The sequence below is a fragment of the Muscardinus avellanarius genome (assembly GCF_963383645.1).
Source record: "Muscardinus avellanarius genome assembly, chromosome: 11".
Classification (NCBI taxonomy): domain Eukaryota; kingdom Metazoa; phylum Chordata; class Mammalia; order Rodentia; family Gliridae; genus Muscardinus; species Muscardinus avellanarius.
The window spans coordinates 7644289-7666783 of NC_137797.1; the positions used below are offsets into that span (position 1 = coordinate 7644289).

The window sequence follows — 22495 nt, forward strand, 5'->3', positions numbered from 1 at the left end:
CTTTGAAACAGAGTCTTGCTAAATTGCTATAGCTTCCTCTTTTTGTGTGTGTGGTACTGGGGGTGGAACCCAGGGGCTTTTCTACCTCAGGGCTATATTCCTAGACTTATTTTCTATTTTATTTGGAAACAGGGTCTCACTAAGTTGCTGAGAGCCTCACTAAGTAGCTGAGGCTGGCTTCGAACCCGGGCGATCCTCCTGTCTCAGCCTCCCAAGCGCGGGGATACAAGCGTGCGCCACCACACCCCGCTTAACTTCCCTCTTTAAATCAGAGGTTAAACGAATGGTGTCTGAAAGGTCTTCCAGTTTCGATATGACAGGGGCCCAGTCACATGTCATCTGGAATGAGAGCCTCACAGAGCAGATGAAACACTGAACCTAGAAGCAGCCCCCGCTCATCCTCCAGTTGTCAGACTCCCGTAGTTAACATGCCAGCCAGAAACTTCCACTCTCCAATCAAAAAGGATGTTGGCCCTTGACTGTTCCGCTTTCCTGGGACATACATACCTCTGGCCACTGCAGAACCTGGCCTTGAGCTCGAGGGTCAGTCGTATGAAGGACGAGGCAGCTTAGGAGACGTGGGAAGAGAGCAGAAAGCAGTTTAAACCAGACTTGTCACACAGATTCCCCGTTCTAGCTGGTGTCAAGGAAACCTTGAAAATGTGCTCCGTCTGCCAGGCGTGGTGGCGCACGCTTATAATCCCAGTCCTTGGGCGGCTGAGACAGGAGGATTGCAGGTTCGAGGACAGTCTCAGCCAATAGGGAGACTCTCAGCAACCTTGCAAGATCCTGTTTCCAAGTAAAACTAAAATAAGGCTGGGGATGTAGCTCGGAGGTAGAATGCCTCTGGGCGCAGCCCCGTCACACACACACACACACACACACACACACACACACACACACACACAAATATGCTCCATCTTTATCTAGTAATATGGCTCTGAAAAAGTTCTCTAACTTCTCTGAGACTCCATTTTGGTATCTGTATCTCACAGCTGTTGAAAATGTAGGATAAATGAACTTACATATAGCAAGCAAGTGCTTGGCTCAGTCCCTGGCTCAGTTCTAAGTCGATGTTCATCTCTGCTCTTTCTGAACTCTCTTCCACTACGAGCTGGCACATGTGACAAGGCCCTAGAAGGACGAGCTGCCACTTCTGTCCTTTCTCCCAGTTTTGTAGAAAACAATCCAGTGTCAGATCCAAGAAGAACAGGAGTCATTGCTTTATCTAGCTCTGAACTGCATGTAGGCAGGGACTGTTTCTCAGAATGAAGTCTGACAGTAGCTTCTGCCTCCACTGGCGACCCTGGCCCAGGCCCCTTGGCACCCTGGACCCTCCATTTCACTACGAAGGCTCTCTATCAGTTCCGGCTTCTTTCCTGCCCTGCCCGCCCCCAGCCCCCATAAAAGCAGGATTCTAGACAGGAAAACATCAAGTGCATGATTGTAATCCCAGTACTCGGGAGGCTGAGACAGGAGAATCGCAGGTTCATGGCACCAAATGGCACTCTGGATTTGTCTGCACCCCTTGCGTCTCACTGTACACATCCCCTGAGGGGTTCCACCTGCTCCCTACCACAGTGTCAGCCCCACGAGGTCACTTGTTCACTGCCCTGGGCGGTGTCGTGCTTACAGTTGGTACTCAATAAAGACCTGCGAATGAACGAAAGGCCAGATGTTGAAAACATCTAGACCTATAGCTAAAGACCAGGTGTCTCCCTTGCCTTCAACACAGTCACCTAACATCTCCACTGGGACTTCTCACGCTTACCCTGACCCAAAATGAGCACATGTCACTGCCTCCCCACACCAGACCCTCTTCCAGGGAGCCTCCTACTGCTGAAGCATCACCACCTGCAGGTGCGAAGCCCTGGGCTCAATCCCCAACACAAAACACAACACCACACCTCCACCACGCAGACTGCAGCCAGAAGCCAAGGCGTTACCTTGAATTGTCCCCTCTCCTCATGCAGGACATTCAACCTCTCCATCCCCCAGGAGCACACTACTTAGCTCCAAGCACCAACCTCAGTTCACGCAAGACACTGAACCACGCGCCTCTCCCTCTCCCTCTGACTCCCGGGGCTGCTCCTGAGGAGCTTTCTAAAGCAGAAACCTAAGCACGACCTTCCCCTTGTTTAAGACTTAACAAAGATAAAGTCCAACGGGCTCACACGGCCGATGAGGCCCCACATGGCTGAGCCCTGGTTACCTCTCCACGGTAGGAGTGTCGCACACTTCCCATAGCATGATATATGATGAGAAAAAGAAAGAAAAGATGTGAAAAGGGCAGGCACAGCACCGAGATTAGAGAAAGCAGGCTCCAGGCCACACTTCCTGGGTTTGCAATCTGGAATAGCACTTCCATGTGACCTTGGGCAAGTTACTTAACCTTTCTGAGGGTATCTGTCCATTAGTAGCATGGGAATTCTGCACAGTCCTGAGGGGTTTTCTGAGGACTAAACGAATCAGTGTGTATCAAGCACTTAAAATACAGCCTCACACACAGCAAAAACTTAACTGTTAGTCATTAATGACAAGGCATTAATTATTTCTACTGTTCTCTTCCCTCCCTCTTCTGTTTGGCCATCCCCCTGCCCATTCCCATCAGCTCCACCACTTTCTTAACTTTTTTTGCACGTACAGTCCTAAGGATTGAACCCAGGAGTGTTCTATCTCAGAGCCAAACCCCTCCTTTTTATATAATTTTTTTTTTGGTACTGGGGATTGAACCCAGGGGCATTCTGCCACCAAGCTACATCCCAGCCCTATTTTTTTATTCTTTTATTTTGAGACAGGGTCTCACTGAGTTGCAGATGGCCTCACTAAGTAGCAGAGGCTGTCTGCAAACTGCTGTCCTCCTGTCTCAGCCTTCCAAGTGCTGGGATTAGAAGCGTGCACCACTACACCCGACTTCCCTTTTATATAATTTGTGTGTGTGTGTGTGTGTGTGTGTGTGTGTGTGTGTGTGGTACTGGGGATGGAACCCTTCTACCTCCGGGCTACACTCCCAGATCTATTTTATATTTTATTTGGAAACAGGGTTTCTTACGCCAGAGAGGCTGGCTTCGAACCTGCACGATCCTCCTGTCTCCGCCTCCCAAGCACGGGGATTACAAGCGTGCGCCACCACACCCAGCCTTTTTATATAATTTTGAAACAGGGTCTCACTAGGTTACTGAGGCTGGCCTGGAACCTGCGATCCTCCTGTCTCAGCCTCCCGAATACTGGGATTACAAGCGCGCACCGCCATGCCGGGCTCATCACCTCTTTCCAAGCAGCATAAAGGAAACTCTGACTCCGGTTCTCGCAGGTGAGGAGTTTACAGGTGAAAACTGGAGAAGTGAGAAAGGGAGGTCTACATTCGAGAGAGAAGCAATAACTAATAAGAGAAGAAAATAAAAAGACCCAGAAGTGCTGGAGGAATGAAAGGCCGCAGGGCTCAGCTGTGGGAAGGAGCCCGAGGGCTGCGCTGCCGCTCCCCTAGGACACGGGGACCTTTTCTAGTTGTCACAATGACTGGGGTGCTCTGGCATTCAGTGACCAGGAGTCAGAGATGCTAAGCACGGTGTGGGGTCTCACCGCCAAGAGAGGAACAGGGGAGGGAGCGGACAGAGAAAGAATATGGCAGGTAAATGACCATGACACAGCTTGTGCTCCGAGCACTCTGAGCAGCACCTGTGGTGCCTTATGGTGCCTGCCTCCCCCCAGCTTCCACGCCGGCCGCGGCCTACCGAGCTTCTTGGCGAAATTCTCCTTCATGTGGGGAACAATGACAAAGAGGCTCTGCAGAATCGAGAGGAAAACTTCCATCAGGGCTGGGTGGGTGGCCTGCTCCGAGTGCCTCTGAAAGAACCAGGAAGGAGAACACAACCCACTAGCACCAAACCTCTGAGAGAAGCCATCTGCAAGAATGGGTCTCAAATCCAGCGACAGCAGACTAATCCCTTGCATTTGAAGGGCATAAGAAGAGTCTGAAGTCACAAACCTACATCCATGGCTTGGATCTGCCATGTCACAGATTTTACCAGATACTTTACCTTCCAGGGCCTCTGTTCCCCAAAAATGTAAAATGGGAAAACAAGAAGACATAAACAAATGAGATGTGATACATAAAAAGTACTTTCTGCTGGGTGTGGTGGTGATTATAATCCCAGCGCTGGGGAGGCTGAGACAGGAGGATTGCACAGGTTCAAAGCCAGCCTCAGCTACTTAGTGAGGCTCTCAGAAACTTAATGAGACCCTGTTTACAAATAAAGTATAAAATAGGTCTGGGAGTATAGCTTGGAGGTAGAAAAGCCCCAGGGTTCCACCCCCAGTTCCACCAAAAAAAAAAAAAAAAAAAAAAAAAGTACTTTCTAAGCTGGGCATGGTAGCGCACACTTGTAATCCCAGCATTTGGGGGGCTGAGACGGGAGGATCACAGTTTGCGGACAGCTTCAGCTACTTAGTGAGGCCCTTTGCAACTCAGTGAGACCCTGTTTCAAAATAAAAAGAAATAAAAAATAGAGCTGGGGGTGTAGCTCAGAGGTAGAATGCACCTGGCTTCATTCCCTAGCAACACACACACACACACACACACACACACACACACACAACACACACACACACAGCATGGGTTCCAGTTTGAGTTCTGTACAGAGCTGCTCCCATGCCACCCTTGTTCCGTCATCTCCTCCTCTCCCTAGATCTCAGTTTCCTGTGTGTGAACAGCTGGGGGCTCCAAGATATTGTTCTTTTTTTTTTTTTTCCCCTGATACTGAGAATTGAACCCAGAGGCATTCAGCCTCCAAGCTACACTCCCAGCCTGATTTTATATCTTATATAGAAACAGTCTCACTAGGTTGCTGAGCGCCTACGTTGCCAAGGCTCGCTCTGAACCTGCAGTCCTCCCGTCTTAGCCTCCCAGGTGCTGGGATTACAAGTGCGCGCCACCATGCCCAGCTGACTGCATTGTTGTTATACACATTATTCCTTTGGCTTTTAAACCAAGTTTTTCTTTTCAAAAAAAGTTATTATAATAGCAATAAGTAAACTGGGTGTGGTGGTGCATGCTTGTTATCCCAGTACTTGGGAGGCTGAGACAGAAGGATCCAGGTTCGCAGCCAGCCTCAGCTACTTACTGAGGCCCTCCACAATTCAGTGAGACCCTGTTTCAAAATAAAGAATAAAAATATTGGGCTGAGGGGGGTATCTTGGAGAATGCCCCTGGGTTCAATCTCTAGTCACACACACACACACACACACACACACACACACACACACACAGCGATATGTGCTTATTAAAGAAAACACATGATATACAGGAAAGTTCTCTGATCTACTTCTATGTCCAGTCCAAAAGCCTCACAGATCTAGAAGGCAGAACAGAGGAGGAACCACAGAGCTACCCTAGGCTCACCGTTTTTTCGTTTTGTTTTTTGGTGTTTTGTTTTGTTTCTTAGGTTCTGAGGATTGAACCCAGGAGCATTCTACCTCCAAGCTATACCCTCAGCCCTTGATGTGTTTTATTTTGAGACAGGATCTTGCTTGGTTGCCAAGGCTGGCCTCAAACTTGCAGCTCTCTGCACCACCTGTACCACCGTGCCGGCCCCATGTCTCACTGTTAGCATGTTGTATGCATTCATTCCTTCATTCGTTTTGCAGTATTGGGGATTGACCTCAGGGGCATTCTATCTCTGAACTACACCCCCAGTTCTTTTTTTTATGCAGTACTGGGGATGGAACCCAGGGGCATTCTACCTCTGAGCTACACCCCCAGCTCTATTTTTTATTCCTTTTTATTTTGAAACAGGGTCTCACTGAGTTGCAATGGGCCTCACTAAGTAGCTGAGGCTGTCTGAAAACTGCGACCCTCCTGTCTCAGCCTCCCAAATACTGGGATTACAAGCATGCACTACTACACCCAGCCACCCAGCTCTATATTATTATTATTATTATTATTATTATTATTATTAATATCTTGAAACAGCATCTCACTAAGTTTTAGAGGGCCTTACAACATTGCTGAGCCTGGTCTTGAACCTGTAACCCTCCTGTTTCAGCCTCCTAAGTAATGGGATTATAGGCACACACCACCATTATAGGCGTACCTGGCAACAAGTTGCCTTTAGACCCAGTGGCATGGCAGATTTGGGAGTACCAAGGAATGTTTTCTTCAAGGAAAAGAGGCTCTCCCCACAGAGCCGAGGGCCTTCCTGCTGCTACTTATTGCTCCCTGGAGATGTTTAGGAGGTGCTGTCCCCAACCAACGGGGCTCTTCACAGCTCGCAGGCTGCCCAGACCTCCAGCAAGAGAGGACTCTAGGTGACCTCAGAAAGTTAACAGCTCTGAGCCCTTTTCTTCCTACGATGGACCATCTCCATCACAGGTCAGCTCCAGACAAGCTCTGTAGAACCAGGTTTCTCTTCAGAGCGGTCACCTCTCACTTTATAGAACATACGGACGTATGCCTTATTGAAGCCTGGCTTCAAACCTCTGTTTGTTAATCAGTAGAAAGACACAAGAAAAGTCAGAGAAACTGAAGTTGTATGTTCAATCTCAACACCACATATACTTGCTTTGCAATGGCAAGAGTACAGTATCTTCATTTAAAAGTCAGGTAAGAGGCTGGGGATATGACTTCGCAGTACAGAGCTCGTCTACCATATGCAGGGCCCTAGGTTTGCTCCTGGGCATTACTAAGAAGAAGGAAGGAAGGGAAGCCAGGAGTGGTGGCACCGCTTGTAATCCCATTACTTGGGAGGCCGAGAAAGGAGGATCAGAGTATTCGAAGCCAGCTTCAGAAATATAGTGAGGCTCTCAGGGGCTTAGTGAGACAGTTTCCAAATAAATAATAAAATAGGTCTAGGGGTATAGCCTGAATGTAGATGGCCCCTGGGTTCCATCCTTAGTAGAAAGAAAAAAAAAAAGAAGAAGGAGGAGGAGGAGGAGAAGGAGAAGGAGGAAGAGAAAGAGAGGAAGGGAGGAAAGGAAGGAAAAGAAAAAGTACAGGAGATTCTAGCATCCATCTCCCAGGACCATAGGAAAGAAAAATTAGGCAATGAATATAAAGCATTTATCACATCATAAACATTACCTATGTATAATCTTATTGTTACTGCTTTCTACTTTTTCTTCAGGATATATATTAGTTATATAATGAAACTCTCTCTCTCTCTCTCTCTCTCTCTCTCTCTCTATATATATATATATATATATATATATATATATATTTTTTTTTTTTTTTTTTTTTTTTTACGGTACTAGAGATTGAACCCAGGTATATTCTGCCTCTGAGCTATACCTCCAGCCCTATTTTTTATTCTTTATTTTGTTTTTGGTTTTTTGTTGTTGTTGCTGTTTTGGTGGTACTGGGGTTCCTGGAAACCCTTCTACCTCCAGGCTACACTCCCAGACACCTATTTTTTATATTTTTATTTGGAAACAGGGTCTCTTTGCGGCTGGCTTCGAACCTGCACGATCCTCCTGTCTCCACCTCCCAAGCATGAGGATTAGAAGCATGTGCCACCACGCTCGGCTTTATTCTTCATTTTGAAACAGGGTCTCACTGAATTGCAAAGGGCCTAAGTAGCTGAGGCTCGAACCGTGATCCACCTGTCTCAGCCTCCCAAATGTTGTACAAGCATGTACCACTATGCGCTGCTTATTTTTTATTATTTATTTAGAAACAGGATCTCACTAATAGCAGAGGGCCTCACTAAGTAGCTGAGGCTGACTACGAACCTGTGATCCTCCTGTCTCAGTCTCCCAAGTACTGGGATTACAAGTGTGTACAAGTGTGCGTCACCATACCCGGCTTACACTTTTTTTTTTTGGTGGTGCTGGGGATGAAACCCCCAGAGGCTTTCTACTCCAGGCTATAATCCAAGACCTATTTTAATTTTAGGTTTTCTTTGGAAACAGGCTCTCACCAAGTTGCTGAGAGCCTCACTAAGTAGCTGAGGCTGGCTTCAAACCTGCATAATCTTCTTGTCTCAGCCTTGTAAGTACTGGGATTACAAGCTTGTGTCACCACGCCTGGCCTTATACTTCTTCTTCTTTTTTTTTTTTTTGGTGGTCCTAGGGTTCCTGGAAGCCCTTCTACCTCCGGGCTACACTCCCAGACCTATTTTATACTTTTTTATTTTTGGAAACAGGGTCTCTTTAAGCCAGCACAGCAGGCTTCGAACCTGCGCGATCCTCCTGTCTCCGCCTCCCAAGCAAGGGGATTACAAGCATGCGCCACCATGCCCAGCTCTTATACTTCATTTTTATTTTTTTTGGGGGGGGGTCTAGGGATGGAACCCAGGGGCATTCAACCTCTGAGCCACACCCCCTGCCCTATTTATTTTTTTATTCTTTATTTTGAAACCGGGTTTCACTGAGTTGCAGAGGGCCTCACTAAGTAGCTGAGGCTGTCCGTGAACCGCGATCTTCCTGTCTCAGCCTCCCGAATGCTGGGGAGTACAAGGTGTGCCACCGCGCCCAACTATACTTCATTTTTAAATCAAAGGAATGGTGGCTGAAAGAATAAGATGGCAAAGCCTAAGGGCCGCGTGAGTAGTGCTGCCCCACACCCCGGCCTGGTGCCCTCACACGCCTCTGTTCCCCAAGCTTCCTGCTGCCTGTGGCTCAGGAACTCACCATCACCATGGGGATACACGTGGAGTCGCAGGCGCTGAGAAGAAATTCTGAGAAGGCCTCCAGGGTGTCTTCCTTCTCAGCGCTAGGAGCTGTGAAGGGGTTTTCCTGGGCCAAAGGCTCATCCTGGAATTCCACCACCAACCTGAAAAATCAATATGTGAATCCGCTGCCACCTGGGCAACATGGGGTTGGAAACACCTTCCAGACGATGCCTGGGCTCAGGATCCAGGGAGGTACCCCCACCATCAGATCTGGGGAGAATCTAGGAGACCTCAGTGAGGAAGGACCAGATCTGGGACGCGCCCCACCCCCACCCCGGTCCCGCTCCCCATCATACCCAACTCTTCCGCGTATCTCGTGCTATCTGCTATTTACAGCTCTCTGCCTTTTCCTATGCTAACTGGGATTCATGACCACCTAATAAATTCCACATATGTACACTCAAAATGTCTCTCCCCCAAGAAATTGAGAACTCCTTGTGATCAGGAGTCATTCTGATTTACCTTTCTACCTCCTCTGCTAACACCAGGCCTGGCCCAGCAGAAACAGCAACAGCGGTTGATGTGAACTGCACTGTGTATACCTGCAGTGCTAGACTGCTTGTGGGGCGGAGCAAAGGTGCCTTCATGGCAGAGCACCAGGAAGACTTCACCAGGAAGGATCTCTAGGCACATCCCACCCAACGACCTGCCCTCAGACCCCTCCACACATCCCACCGCAGCCCCAGCCCAAGTCCTCTTTATGGAGCAGAGCCTCAGACATCAAGTGTTGCTTCTAGAATGCTGTCTGCATCCCTTCGGCCTGACCCTCTGCACTACTGCCGCAGACCACCAGGGCTCCTCACCTGCAGGCATTTCTAAAACCCTCCAGAGCACTCAGGAGAAACTTTCCCCTGCGAAGAATGGCCTTATCTGACTCTCTGCTGCCGGGATGGCCCTGAGGGGAGGAGAAGAGAGGAAGCTAAAGGCCAAGTACCGACTCTGTGTCCCAATCCATGCCTGGATGACTATGGGCCTCCCCCACCTACACCGCAGTCTGCCATTCACGGACACCTAACTCTCCCCAGGATCTTGGTTATATCCTTGCAAATCTAAAAGACTAGGTCTTTTATTTTATTATTATTTTTTGCAGGTCTGGGGATGGAACCCAGGGGCATTTGACCTCTGAGCTACACACCCTGCCCTATTTTTTATTCTTTATTTTTCTTTACTTTTTTTGGGGGGGGGGTGGTACTGGGGTTCTTGGAAACCCTTCTACCTCCGGGCTACACTCCCAGACCTATTTTTGTACTTTTTTTAAAATTTAGAAACAGGGTCTCTTAAGCCAGCGGGGCTGGCTTCGAACCTGCGCGATCTTCCTGTCTCCGCCTCCCAAGCGCGGGATTACAGGCGTGCGCCACCACGCCCAGCTTTTTATTCTTTATTTTGAGACAGGGTCTCACTAAGTTGCGAAGGGCCTAAGTAGCTAAGGCTGTCCGCGAACCACGATCCTCCAGTCTCAGCCTCCTGAATATTAGGGATTATAAGCGTGCACCACCACACCCGGCTCTTTTATTTTTTTTTTAATTTTTAATTTTTTTATTTTTGCCGGGTCTGGGGATGGGACCCAGGGGCATTCTACCTCCAAGCTACACACCCTGCCCTTATTTTTTTTATTATTTATTTTGAAACAGGGTTTAAGTTGTGGAGGGCCACACTAAGCAGCTGAGGCTGTCCGTGAGCCGTGATCCCCTGGTCTCAGCCTCCCGAATGCTGGGATTACAAATTTGCGCCACCATGCCCAGCTTGACTAGCTCTTTTTTTTTTTTTTTTTTTTTTTGGTGGTGGTGGCACTGGGGTTCCTGGAAACACTTCTACCTCTGGGCTACACTCCCAGACACCTATTTTTTATATTTTTACTTGGAAACAGGGTCTCTTAAGCCAGAGAAGGTGGCTTCGAACCTGCGTGATCCTCCTGTCTCTGCCTCCCAAGCGCGGGGATTACAAGCGTGCGCCACCACGCCCGGCTTTGCCTAGCTCTTTTAAAATAGTGGAGGGAAGCCAGCCGTGGTGGCGCACGCTTATAATCCCCGCGCTTGGGAGGCAGAGACGGAGGATCGCGCAGGTTCGAAGCCAGCCGCGCACGCTGGCTTAGGAGACCCTGTTTCCAAATAAAAATGTAAAAATAGGTCTGGGAGTGTAGCCCAGAGGTAGATGGGCTTCCAGGAACCCCAGTACCACCAAAAAAAAAAAAAAAAAATAGTGGAGGGAAGCCAGCCGTGGTGGCGCATGCCTGTTATCCCAACATTCGGGAGGCTGAGACCGAAGAATCGCAGTTTGCGGACAGACTCAGCTACTTAGTGAAGCCCTCCACAACTTAGTGAGACCCTGTTTCAAAATAAAAATATTAAAAAAAAATAGGGCAGGGGGTGTAGCTTGGAGGCAGAATGCCCCTGGGTTCCACCCCTAGACCCACAAAAATAATATAAAATAAAATAGTGGAGGGGAAACATTAGCCCCTTGTCTCCCCTGAGAATCACACGATGGACTCCTGGCCTATTATATGCAAAGAACTCTGACCAGGCTGGTGAACTTTAGCCCAACTGTATGTAATGCCTACATTGTGGTTCTAGAACAAGAAACTCATTTATTCCTGAAAGACAAAAATCAGCATCCACAACTGATGCTCTCTCCTGATACGTTACATTCACGGAGCACTAAGAGGCGATGACTAGCCAGGCGTGGTGGTGCCTGCCTTTAATCCCAGTACTTGGGGGTATGAGACAGAAGGATTGCAGGTTTGAAGCCAGCCTCAGCTACTTAGTGAGGCCCTCCACAGTTTATGAGGCCCTGTTTCCAAATAAAAAATAAGTGCTCGCTTCGGGAACACATATACTAAAATTGAAATGATGCCAAGAAGATTAGCATGGCCCCTGAATAAGGATGACACATAAATTTGTGAAGTGTTCCATATTTTTCTGTTACTTTTGTTAAAGTTTATGTTGCATTTAAAAAAAACAAATAGGAAATAAAAATGAGGCTGGGAGTGTAGCTCAGAGTTAGAATGCCTCTAGGTTCAATCCCCAGTACCACACATACACAAAGAGAGGTAATAAAGCCAGGCGTGGTGGCCCACACTTGTAATCGCAGCACTCAGGAGGCTGAGACAGAAAGAGCGCAGTTCACCAACAGCCTCAGCTACTTAGTGAGGCCCTTTGCAACTCAGTGAGACCCTATTTCAAATAAGGAATAAAAAAATAGGGCTGGGGCATAGCTTGGAGGTAGAATGGCCGTGGGTTCCATCCCCAGTACCGCATAAAATGGGAGGGCAACGATTACAACACAATGCATACTGGTCAAATTTGTTCTAAGATTCCAATGAATCCAGCCTTAAATAATTTTGTGAGCCTGTCCACCAGACCTGCTTGGATGATATACGTAGTGTGTAATACATCGGGTACAGATACTCTTTGATTTACTAGCCAGGCTCAGGTACCTGTTAATTTTCACCTTAGAGAAAAATTATGTAATCCCTGTGGCTTCATGTTCATCTGTAAAAATGGAGACAGTAATCTTTAAACCTCACAGTTCTGCAGTTGGGAAAAAGAACATCTCGTTGTAGGTGTGTGCACACAAGAAAAAAACTATAAAATGGCCTATGAAGGTAAGAAAACATACTATCTCTCTAAAAGGCGTATCAGAGCAGGGGCTCTGGAAGAAGCAGGCTGCAGTACACTGACCAGGGGCCTCCTGTTCAACGGGGTCTGCAAAAGCTCCACACACCGGCTCAGCATGGCTTCAAGCAAGGCTCGCAGCGCCTTGTACTGCACAGGCGGGGCGCTCTGATGGTCCTTCCTGCATGCAGAGAGACAAGAGCAGGCTCAGGGGAGGCCGACCCAGGGCCCCTAGGCTTTCTAGCAACAGGGGACAGTGTAGCAACTTAGAACACGGGGTCTGACCTAATGAAAATTATCGCTCCAGTCTTTACACAGCTACTACTTGTGCACATTCCTACCCTCTCTATCTCTCAGTTTCCTCTTCTATGAAGTGAGAGATAATAGTGTGCTCCTCATAGAATGATTCTAAGGCTCGAATTAGCTAATATAGAGCCGGGCGTGGTGGCGCAGGCTGGTAATCCCCGCACTTGGGAGGCTGAGACAGGAGGATCACGTAGATTCGAAGCCAGCTGACTTAAGAGATCCTGTTTCCAAATAAAATATAAAATAGGTCTGGGAGTATAGCACTGAGGTAGAAGGTCCCTGGGTTCCTTCCCCAGTACCACCCAAAAAAAAAAAAAAAAATAGCTAATATATGCCAAATACGCACCAAAATCCTTTTTTTTTTTTTTTTTTTTTTTTTTTTTTGTGGGTCTGGGGATGGAACCCAGGGGCATTCTACCTCCAAGCTACACCCCTTGCCCTATTTTTTATTCTTTATTTTGAAACCGGGTCTCACTGAGTTGCAGAGCCTCACTAAGTAGCTAAGGCTGCCCGCCAACCGTGATCCTCCAGGTCTCAGCCTCCCGAATGCTGGGATTACAAGTGTGCGCCACCACGCCCGGCTCTCAGTCCTATTTTTTATTCTTTATTTTGAAACAGGGTCTCACTAGAGTTGCAAAAGGCCTCACTAAGTGCTGAGGCTGTCCATGAACCACGATCCTCCAGTCTCCACCTCCCATATGCTGGGATTACATGGAAAAAGCATGTGCCACAACGCCCGGCTAGCATAATCTTGATATATAGCATGCCCTTATAAATATTAGCTATGGAAGCTGAGAGAGAAAAATTGTAAGTTTGAGGCCAGCATCTAACTTAATGAGATCCCAGTCCCAAGATAAAAAGAGCTGAGGATGTAGCTCAGAGGTAGAGCATCCCTGGGTTCAGAGAAGTGAGTCCCCGTTACCTGAGATTGCTGTACCCTCAGCAATCCCTATGGTTTCCCACCCACGTGTTTCTGCTAACATTGTCTTCCACAAACCTACATCCTCCTCCTCCCTCCTAGCACAGCTTAAATATCACCACCCGCCTGAAGGTGCTTGTGGTCCTCCTCTTGGCATCCACCTCCTCGGAGACTGCCAGCACTGCGGGGACCCTCGGGCTGACACTGGGCTTACTCCTGCCCTCGGGACCCTCCTGCTTTCCTCATCTCACCCACCCTGGGATTCCTGCCCCAGATTTAGAGATGCAAATCCAGGGAAGGACAAAGGGGGCAGGGAGACAGTTGAACTCATTGTAATGTAAATGCCATTTTCCATTTCAATTTTTAGAACCAACCTGGAGTCAAATCATAGACTTAAATAAATATGGTTACAGAAGAGACTATAAATGTTAACAACTATTAAGGTAAAATAAAAGGTACAACTAATTGACTTTGAGAGGTAGAAGGGAGGGAAAAGGAAGGAATAGAAAACAGGGGCAGTGGGAAGCAAATGGGAGGCCTGCTTCAAGTGACAGTACTTGAAAGGCTAAAACAGGAGGATTGCAGGTTCAAGGACAGCCTCAGCAATTTAGGAAGACCCTGTTTCAAAATAAAAAACAACAACAAAAAAAGGAATTGTGGTAGAAGAATAAGTCACTAAAATGGAAGGAAGAAACTTACCCCTTTCCCATACAGCAAAAGAATGTAACTACAGACAAGGGGCCTACAATAAAGCCAGATATCCAGGGAACCACCTGTACATACGTAAAGGTCATACCCGGCTTGTAGAAGGTCACATAGGTCAGTGGCCTGCTCTGGAATTTCCCCCTCTTGCCTTCCTCTTAACCAAATTCCTCAGTGAGCCTGTAATGGCTGTCACGGTTCAACTTCTGTAAGCCCACCTGCCTGCTTCCGCCATTTGTTACAAATCTATAAAATGGAAGCTCATGTGGAGCTCCAGGCCAAAAGTTTTCAGGAGTTATCCTAACTCCACCTCACTAATATAATAAACTTCCTCTTTTCTACCCTACTTGGCATTGGGTCAATTATTCCAGGGGATTTCTACAAGAGAATGAGAGTATAGCTTGAAGGTAAGATGCTCCGGGGTTCAATCTCCAGTTCAAAAAATAAAATAAGCTAATTAGATCTTTGTTGTTTTGTTTTGTTTTTAACAGTACGGGGGATTAAACCCTGGGCCACTCTCCCACTGAGCAATGCCCCAATTTATTTTTATTTCTTATGTTGAGTTAAGGGCTTTCTTTTTTTTTTTTTTTTTTTTTTTGGTGGTACTGGGGTTTGTGGAAGCCCTTCTACCTCCAGGCTACACTCCCAGACCTATTTTTACATTTTTATTTGGAAACAGGGTCTCTTAAGCCAGCGCGCGGCTGGCTTTGTACTAGCGTGGCTGGCTTTGAACCTGCGCGATCCTCCTGTTTCTGCCTCCCAAACGCGGGGATTACAAGCGTGCGCCACCACGCCCGGCCAAGTTAAGGGCTTTCTAAATTGCCCAGTTCAGCCTCACATTTGCTACCCTCCTGCTTCAGCCTCTTGAGTTGCTGAGATTACAGGCCTGTGCCACCAAACTAGAGCTAATTCAATCTTGATCTTTCTACCTGAAAAGTCAATGAATAATGTCTTTTTTTTTTTTTTTTTTGGTACTAGGGATTGAACCCAGAGATATTCTTCCTCCAAAATCTATACCCAACCCAATTTTATTTCTTATTAGGACGTAGGTCTCACTAAGTTACTAAAAGCCTTCTTAAATAGCCAAGGCTGGCTTTGAATCTGTGATCGTCCTGTCTCAGCCCCCCAAGTACTGGGATTACAAGCATGTATCATGACACCAGGCTTGAATAATGCCTTAAATCATCAAATAGACAGCATTGCCTGGTGTGGTGGCATATACCTGGAACCCCAGTATTTGGGAGGCTGAGACAGGAGGATGGCTGGTTTGAAGACAATCTCACCATTGTAGCGAGATTCTCAACAACCTAGTGAGGCCCTGTTTCAAAACAAAAAATAAAAAGGCTGAGGGTATAGCTCAGAGGTGGAATGTCAATCTCCAGTACCATACACACACACACACACACACACACACACACACACACACACACACAGAAAGAACAATATTCTAAGTGCATTTTTTAGGTTTAGGAAGATAATTACCAAAACTTAAGCAAAGTAAGTTCAAATTAGGTTCCTTTAGGAAATGGAGACAGGGTCAGAGGGCTATTTGCTTTCATTAAACCTGAGGAAGAATAGAAGAAATAAAGAGATAGATTTGTGTGTGTGTGTGTGTGTGTGTGTGTGTGTGTGTGTGTGTTACTGGGGTTCCTGGAAGCCCTTCTACCTCCGGGCTACACTCCCAGACCTATTTTTACATTTTTTTTAATTTGGAAACAGGGTCTCCTAAGCCAGCTCACGTGGATGGCTTCGGACCTGCGTGATCCTCCTGTCTCCGCCTCCCAAGCGCGGGGATTACAAGCGTGCACCACCACGCCTGGCTTAAAGAGATAGATTTTTAAAAATAAGACAAGCCGGGCGTAGTGGCGCACGCTTGTAATCCCCGCGCTTGGGAGGCGGAGACAGGAGGATCGCGCAGGTTCGAAGCCAGCCGCGCGCGCTGGCTTAAGAGACCCTGTTTCCAAATAAAAAAAAGTAAAAATAGGTCTGGGAGTGTAGCCTGGAGGTAGAAGGGCTTCCAGAAACCCCAGGACCACCAAAAAAAAAAAAAAAAAAATAAGACAAAAGGAAAGACAGGGAAATGTAATTTTTTTTTTTTTTTTTTTGTGGTGGTACTGGGGTTCCTGGAAACCCTTCTACTTCCTGGTTACACTCCCAGACCTATTTTATATTTTTATTTGGAAACAGGGTCTCTTAAGCCAGCATGGCTGGCTTCGAACCAGCGCGATCCTCCTGGCCACCACGCCCAGCTGGAAATGTAATTATTTTTTTTCGGGTCTGGGGATGAAATTCAGAGGCATTTGACCTCTGAGCTACACCCCCTGCCCTATTTTTTATTCTTTATTTTTGTTCTTTTTTGTTTTGTTTTGTTTTGGTGGTACTGGGGTTCCTGGAAGCCCTTCTACCTCCGGCTATACTCCCAGAAATATTTTATACTTTTTTTTGTATTTGGAAACAGGGTCTCTTAAGCCAGCGCGACTGGCTTCGAACCTGCGCGATCCTCCTGTCTCTGCCTCCCAAGCGCAGGGATTACAAGCATGCGCCACCACGCCCGGCTATTCTTTATTTTTGAAACAGGGTCTCACTAAGTTGTGGAGGGCCTCACTAAGTAGCTGAGGCTGTCCACGAACTGCAATCCTCTAGTCTCAGCCTCCCAAATGCTGGAATTATAAGTGTGCGCCACCACACCCGGCTTACTCTTTTTTTTTGGAAACCCTTCTACCTGTTAGCTACACTCCCAGACCTATATTTTTATATTTTTATTTGGAAACAGGGTCTCTTAAGCCAGCAAGGCTGGCTTTGAACCTGCACATTCCTCCTGTCTCTGCCTCCCAAGCGCGGAGATTACATGCATGAGCCACCACGCCCGGCTTAACTCTTTATTTTGAAACAGGGTCTCACTGAGTTGCAGATGACCTAAATAGCTGAGGTTGTCACAAACTGCAATCCTCCTGTCTCAGCTTCCCAAATACTGGGATTACAAGCATGTGCCAACCATGCCCGACAGGGAAATATGTGTGTGTGTGTGTGTGTGTGTGTGTGTGTGTGTGTGTAACTGAGCTATTCCCACAGCCCTATTTTATTCTTTATTTTTTGCAGAGGGCCTCATTAGTTGCAGAGGGCCTCACTAAGTAGCTGAGGCTGGCCTCAAACCTGCAATTCTCCTGTCTCTGCCTCTCAACTACTGGGATTACAAGCATGTACCACCATGCCCAGTTTAGGGTAAATGTAATTTTAATCTGACATTCCACATGCCTTTCCAAGTTTCGCTCCCCAAGCCAGTTCTCTCTCCAAAGCCTGCCACTTCCAAATTTCTGGAAAATCTGTAAATCTTAGAGTTACTGTAGATTTACCTCTTCATAAAAATTACTTTGTGCACTATTAATTAGCCACCTACTAAACAGATGAAGCAGAGATCTAGGATACTTTCCAATGTTATCTGATGAGCAGATAATGGAGCATATCAGCCTAAGGAGCAGTAGCCCCAAGTACACGTGGAACGGAGCAAAGCCTCGATCAAAAATAGAAAAAGTGAGCCGGACGTGGTGGCGCACGCTTGGAATCCCAGCATTTAGGAGGCTGATACAGGAGGACTGTGGTTTGGGGACAGTCTCAGCTACTTAGTGAGGCCCTTCGCAACTCAGTGAAACCCTGTTTCAAAAATAAAAAGTAGGGCTGGGGGTGTAGCTCAGAGGTAGAATGCCCCTGGGTTCCATCTCCAGTACCAAAAAAATTTAAAAAAAGAAAGAAAAGAAAAGAAAAGAAGAAAAACTGGTCACAGATCTGTTTAAAAGCAATTGGATTCCCAGCTCCTTCCCTGAAGCTCTGTATAACAAAGCACTTGATCTTCCCCAAAGCCTGGCAGGAGCCTGGAGACTTACTCTCTGGAGGTCAATAGAGGGTCTCTAGATTGTTCAGACAGAAGGTACTTATGAAAACAAGAGACTAAGTGAGGTTCACTCTGTGAATGTTGAGAGGCCACTTGTAGCCCCGGAACTCAGAATTCCCAAGCTGAACCCCCTCTGGTAACCTGGCCAGCCTGACTTTCAGATTCTGACATGAGGGTTCCCCCAAGTAAAGAGCCCAGGCAGCTCCTATGTAATGAAACCCACAAGCCCCGTGCAAACTTCCCGTGAGCGTTTTAGTGCCTCGTCCTTAAGATGAGAAGACAGCCAAAGACCATTAGACAGCTGAGAAAAACTTCCCAAATGAAAGTGACATAAAAATCAAAGAAGCAACGTAACGGAGACTAGGAAGGAAAACAAATATTTCAACAAAACCCTTCTGAGAGAGATAAAAAAAATTACATCCATGAGATAAATACAGAGTAAAATGCTATGAAAATAAACATGCAGAGAACTGGAAGGAGCTCTTCCAAATTAAAGCATAGAAACAGAAATAAAATAGTCAATAAAGGGATTGAAAGATAAACATCAAGAAAACCTCCCAGAAGTTGGTGATAAACAGATGAAAAAACAGATATAGTGATAAAAAGATAAAAAAACTGTCAGAAAACAAAATTAGACGATCAATCTAGGATACCTGACATCTAAGTGACAGTTCCAGAAAGAGAACAAAGTAAAGACAGTAGAGAAAAGAAATCACTAAAAGTGTCCCTGGACGCTTCCCGGCCTGGATAGGCGCCTGGGCGCGCAGTGGTGGGAAGCCAGCGTCAGGGTCTCTCACCTCAGAAAGGCAGAAGAGGCCTTCAGCGCCTCGGCCGCCACCTCCAGCACGGGGCTGCTCACCGCCTCTTCGAGGGCCCGGCAGGCATCTGCGCACCTGGCCGAGCTCGTGAACAGTCTGATCTCCTCGGGCTGCCTGGGAAATGGTAGGCCAGGAATGAGTACATAAACTCCACTCCCCAGCCCCAGGAGGAATAAAAGCTCACGGTTCCTTCTCCAGCCTGGCTCCCGGGGGCCTGACGCTCCACCGCCTTGCTCACCGGGCCAGGATTTCCGCAAAGAGCAGCAGGCCCTGCTTGTGCAGTTCTGTGTGGGTCAGCTTCAGGCTTTGCTGTAGGCTCCTCACCACCGCCTCGATCCCTATCCCAGGATGACAGGCCAGAGGCCAGGGATCAGTGCTCTGTGGGTCCCTCACTGCCCACCCGGGAGAGGCGACGTGCCGGAGGCCTCTCGTAGAGGGACCTTGGTAAGGCTGAGCCGATGGGGACCGACTATGAGATCTTCAAGGGCAGGCTCTCATCTGGCGCATCTGTTTCCCCCGTGCCCAGTACAAGCTCCAGCACAGGCCCTGGGAGCAAATGCCTGCTGACCAAGCTAGTCTTCTCTGCGTGGCATACTCCCATTCTTCCCTAAAGAATCAGGTGGACACCTGCTCCCGGGGAAGCCTTCCCTCAGCCACTGGGCAGAGTGTGAACCTCCCCTGAGTTCCCACAGTCCTGGCACTTCCCTTCAGGAGAGGTCTAATCAGCTTGCGTTGAAATCGCCTGTTGACATCTCTGCTTCTTGGGGGCAAGGACCACGTTATATGCCTTTCCAAATCCACAGGTCCTACCCCTGTGGCTAGCATAGATAGACTAGAAACACCAAATATAGAATGAATGATGGAATGAGCTTACTCTAAAAATACGGATGTGATAGAGAAGGTCCCAAGGAGCATCGTTAGTACGTACGAAGAAGGGACAGTTTCAAGAAACTTTGAAAGGATGAATTAACAAAACTTAGGGACTAATTAAGTAGGCAGAAACCTGAGGCCTGTGAGGAACTAAACCCAACGCCAAGTAACAGTGTAGAGGTGTCCTTCGTGTGCAACAGGAGTTCATGTAGTGGCTAAGCGGTGTGCCCTTCCCTTGCTGAAGAGTCTAAACCTAGGTATTTCTGCTAATCAGTAAACAGCGGAGCCATTTGGCTCTGGGTGTCTGCATAAGAGATCTGGTAATGATTTGGGCTGGTGGAAACGTCCAGACACAGCACTCCCCTTCGAGGAGAGGGCAGCCCCCATCACTGCGGCTGCAACCCAGCTTCCAACTGGTGCAAACAAGACCCACAGCTAGTGCAGGACGACGCTACCAACCATACACCGTGTGGCACTTGGAAAAGAAGAGTGGCTCTTCTGCCAGGAGGATCAAGCAGTTGTAGCTGGACCAGACGAGCACTTCACTGGAAGAGGAAAGGCGCTCGAAGAGGAACTCTGCCAGGGAGAGAGGGGGACAATGGTAATTGACAGCGTGAGACCACGCCCCTGTAACTAACATGAGGCCTTGGATTGGTTCCGCATGTGACTCCTGATACGACCTCCATCCACACTCTCCATAAGACAAGGTCATCGATTTACAGAGAAACCTGGAACGCGTCCTCAGGGTTCCCGTCTAAATTCTTCTCTTTAACAGATGGAGAAACTGAGGCCCGAGAGTGGCATAGTCAATGGCAGAGGAGGGACTGGAGCTTAGGCACTACTTCTCAAGATGGGTAGCAAGCAGCATGATGCAGAAAAATGCTTTTAGCGTCAGAGACACTTGATTTTATATCCCATATCTGCCAGTGAATAGCCTTGTAGATTTAAACCAGTTAATCCCCTTCTGTGAGCTCCAGCTCCCCTCCATAATCATGTAGACCCCTCAAAATGGCTACATTCTCCATATTCCCACATCCCCCATACAAAAAGAGGCTTGTAATCATATGGGGCTCTTGGGTAATTATGACTGCTTCCATATACATAATAAGCTTGTATATTTTCTTTTCTTTTCTTTTCTTTTTTTTTTTTTTTTTTTTTTTTTTTGCAGATCTGGGGATGGAACCCAGGGGCATTCTACCTCCAAGCTACACTCCCTGCCCTATTTTTTATTCTTTATTTTGAAACCGGGTCTCACTGAGTTGCAGAGGGCCTCACTAAGTAGCTGAGGCTGTCCATGAACCGCGATCCTCTGGTCTTAGCCTCCCGAACTCTGGGATTACAAGTGTGCGCCACCACGCCCGCGCCCAACTTGTATCTTTTCTTAAAAGTATCAATTTCCTTATCTATAAAAAAAAAAACAAAGTTGGGCTGGGGATAGCTCGGTAGGGTAGAGTGCTGTTTAGCTTGACTGCGGTGTTGGTGTAGCCAACACCGCGGTCATACAGTGGGCACTAGCCACCTGCAGGGTCTCATCTCTGGAGAGGAGAAACTGGAGAAACAGGTAGAAAAAGTGACCTAGTCACACCACTAAACAGGATCAGAGGCCCCAGCCTGAGACTGCCTTAGGGCACAAGCCTAATTCATTTCTGTCCCCTCCTGCAATACATAGCACAGGAAGGCACAGGGGAGCAGGATGGACTCTGGGAAGGTGTCTCCTTGAACAGCACAGGAGAGAAACAGAATGAAAGGACACAATGTCAAATCCACCAGCGTCACACAAAGCTGCCTCCAAGTCGTGCTCAGGCCTCCACTGACAAAGGCACTTGTACAGCCCTGGCACCCCCAAAAAATGTAAAAAAGACAATGAAGACCTAAACGTGGTAACATTTCTAAGTACCCCAGGGATATTTCCCAGCTCCTAACAGGTCCTGGAGAAACATTAGTTCCCAGGCAGTCTGCAGGTCCTTCCACCACCCCACACTAGGATTTTAATCCTAGAAGGTCAAATAAATTATAAAGATCAGTAAAAAATTACAAAAATCAGTAAAAAATTAATCAATAAAAAACTGTTCCAGGTCATACAAGAAATCTGTAGGAAGAAGATTCAGAAGTTATGAAGCCTGCTTCACATATAAGTGGGCCTGCACCCACCCATCTCTTCAGTGTGAGTTACCAAAGATCCCCAGTCAGGGATCCACTGCTATGACCCTCAGGCCTCCAATCAGAACTCTGTAGTCTGAGCCAGGCATGGTGGTGCATGTCTGTAATCCCAGTCCGTGGGAGGCGGAGACAGGAGGATCACAGGTTCACGGCCAGCCTCAGCTACTTAGTGAGGCCCTCTACAACTTTGTGAGACCCTGTTTCAAAATAAAATAAGGCAGGGGGTATAGCTCAGAAGTAGAATGCCCCAGGGTTCAATTCCCAGTACCACCAAAACAAAAACTCTGGGTTTCCTAGAGGAGAAGGTTAGAGGGCTCCTACCTGGGATGTCGGCATGGATGAAGGCTGGGGCATGCTTCGCTGGGGAGTGGACCAACACCGCGGTCATACAGTGGGCACTAGCCACCTGCAGGGTCTCATCTCTGGAGAGGAGAAACTGGAGAAACAGGTAGAAAAAGTGACCTAGTCACACCACTAAACAGGATCAGAGGCCCCAGCCTGAGACTGCCTTAGGGCACAAGCCTAATTCATTTCTGTCCCCTCCTGCAATACAT

At 47.6% G+C, this 22495-nt stretch overlaps 1 protein-coding gene across 1 annotated transcript in view; it reads right to left on the reverse strand.

Annotated features, from left to right (window-relative positions):
* MEI1 (meiotic double-stranded break formation protein 1) overlaps positions 1–22495 on the reverse strand; it is a gene marked incomplete at both ends in the record, with an annotated part of 81435 nt that overhangs the window by 38288 nt on the left and 20652 nt on the right. The window contains 9 exons of the mRNA XM_080704775.1: positions 508–568; positions 3735–3846; positions 8626–8767; positions 9470–9561; positions 12344–12458; positions 18891–19025; positions 19150–19249; positions 20241–20357; positions 22263–22377. Coding sequence (XP_080560901.1) covers positions 508–568; positions 3735–3846; positions 8626–8767; positions 9470–9561; positions 12344–12458; positions 18891–19025; positions 19150–19249; positions 20241–20357; positions 22263–22377 — 989 coding nt within the window. The remainder of the gene's footprint in view (positions 1–507; positions 569–3734; positions 3847–8625; positions 8768–9469; positions 9562–12343; positions 12459–18890; positions 19026–19149; positions 19250–20240; positions 20358–22262; positions 22378–22495) is intronic.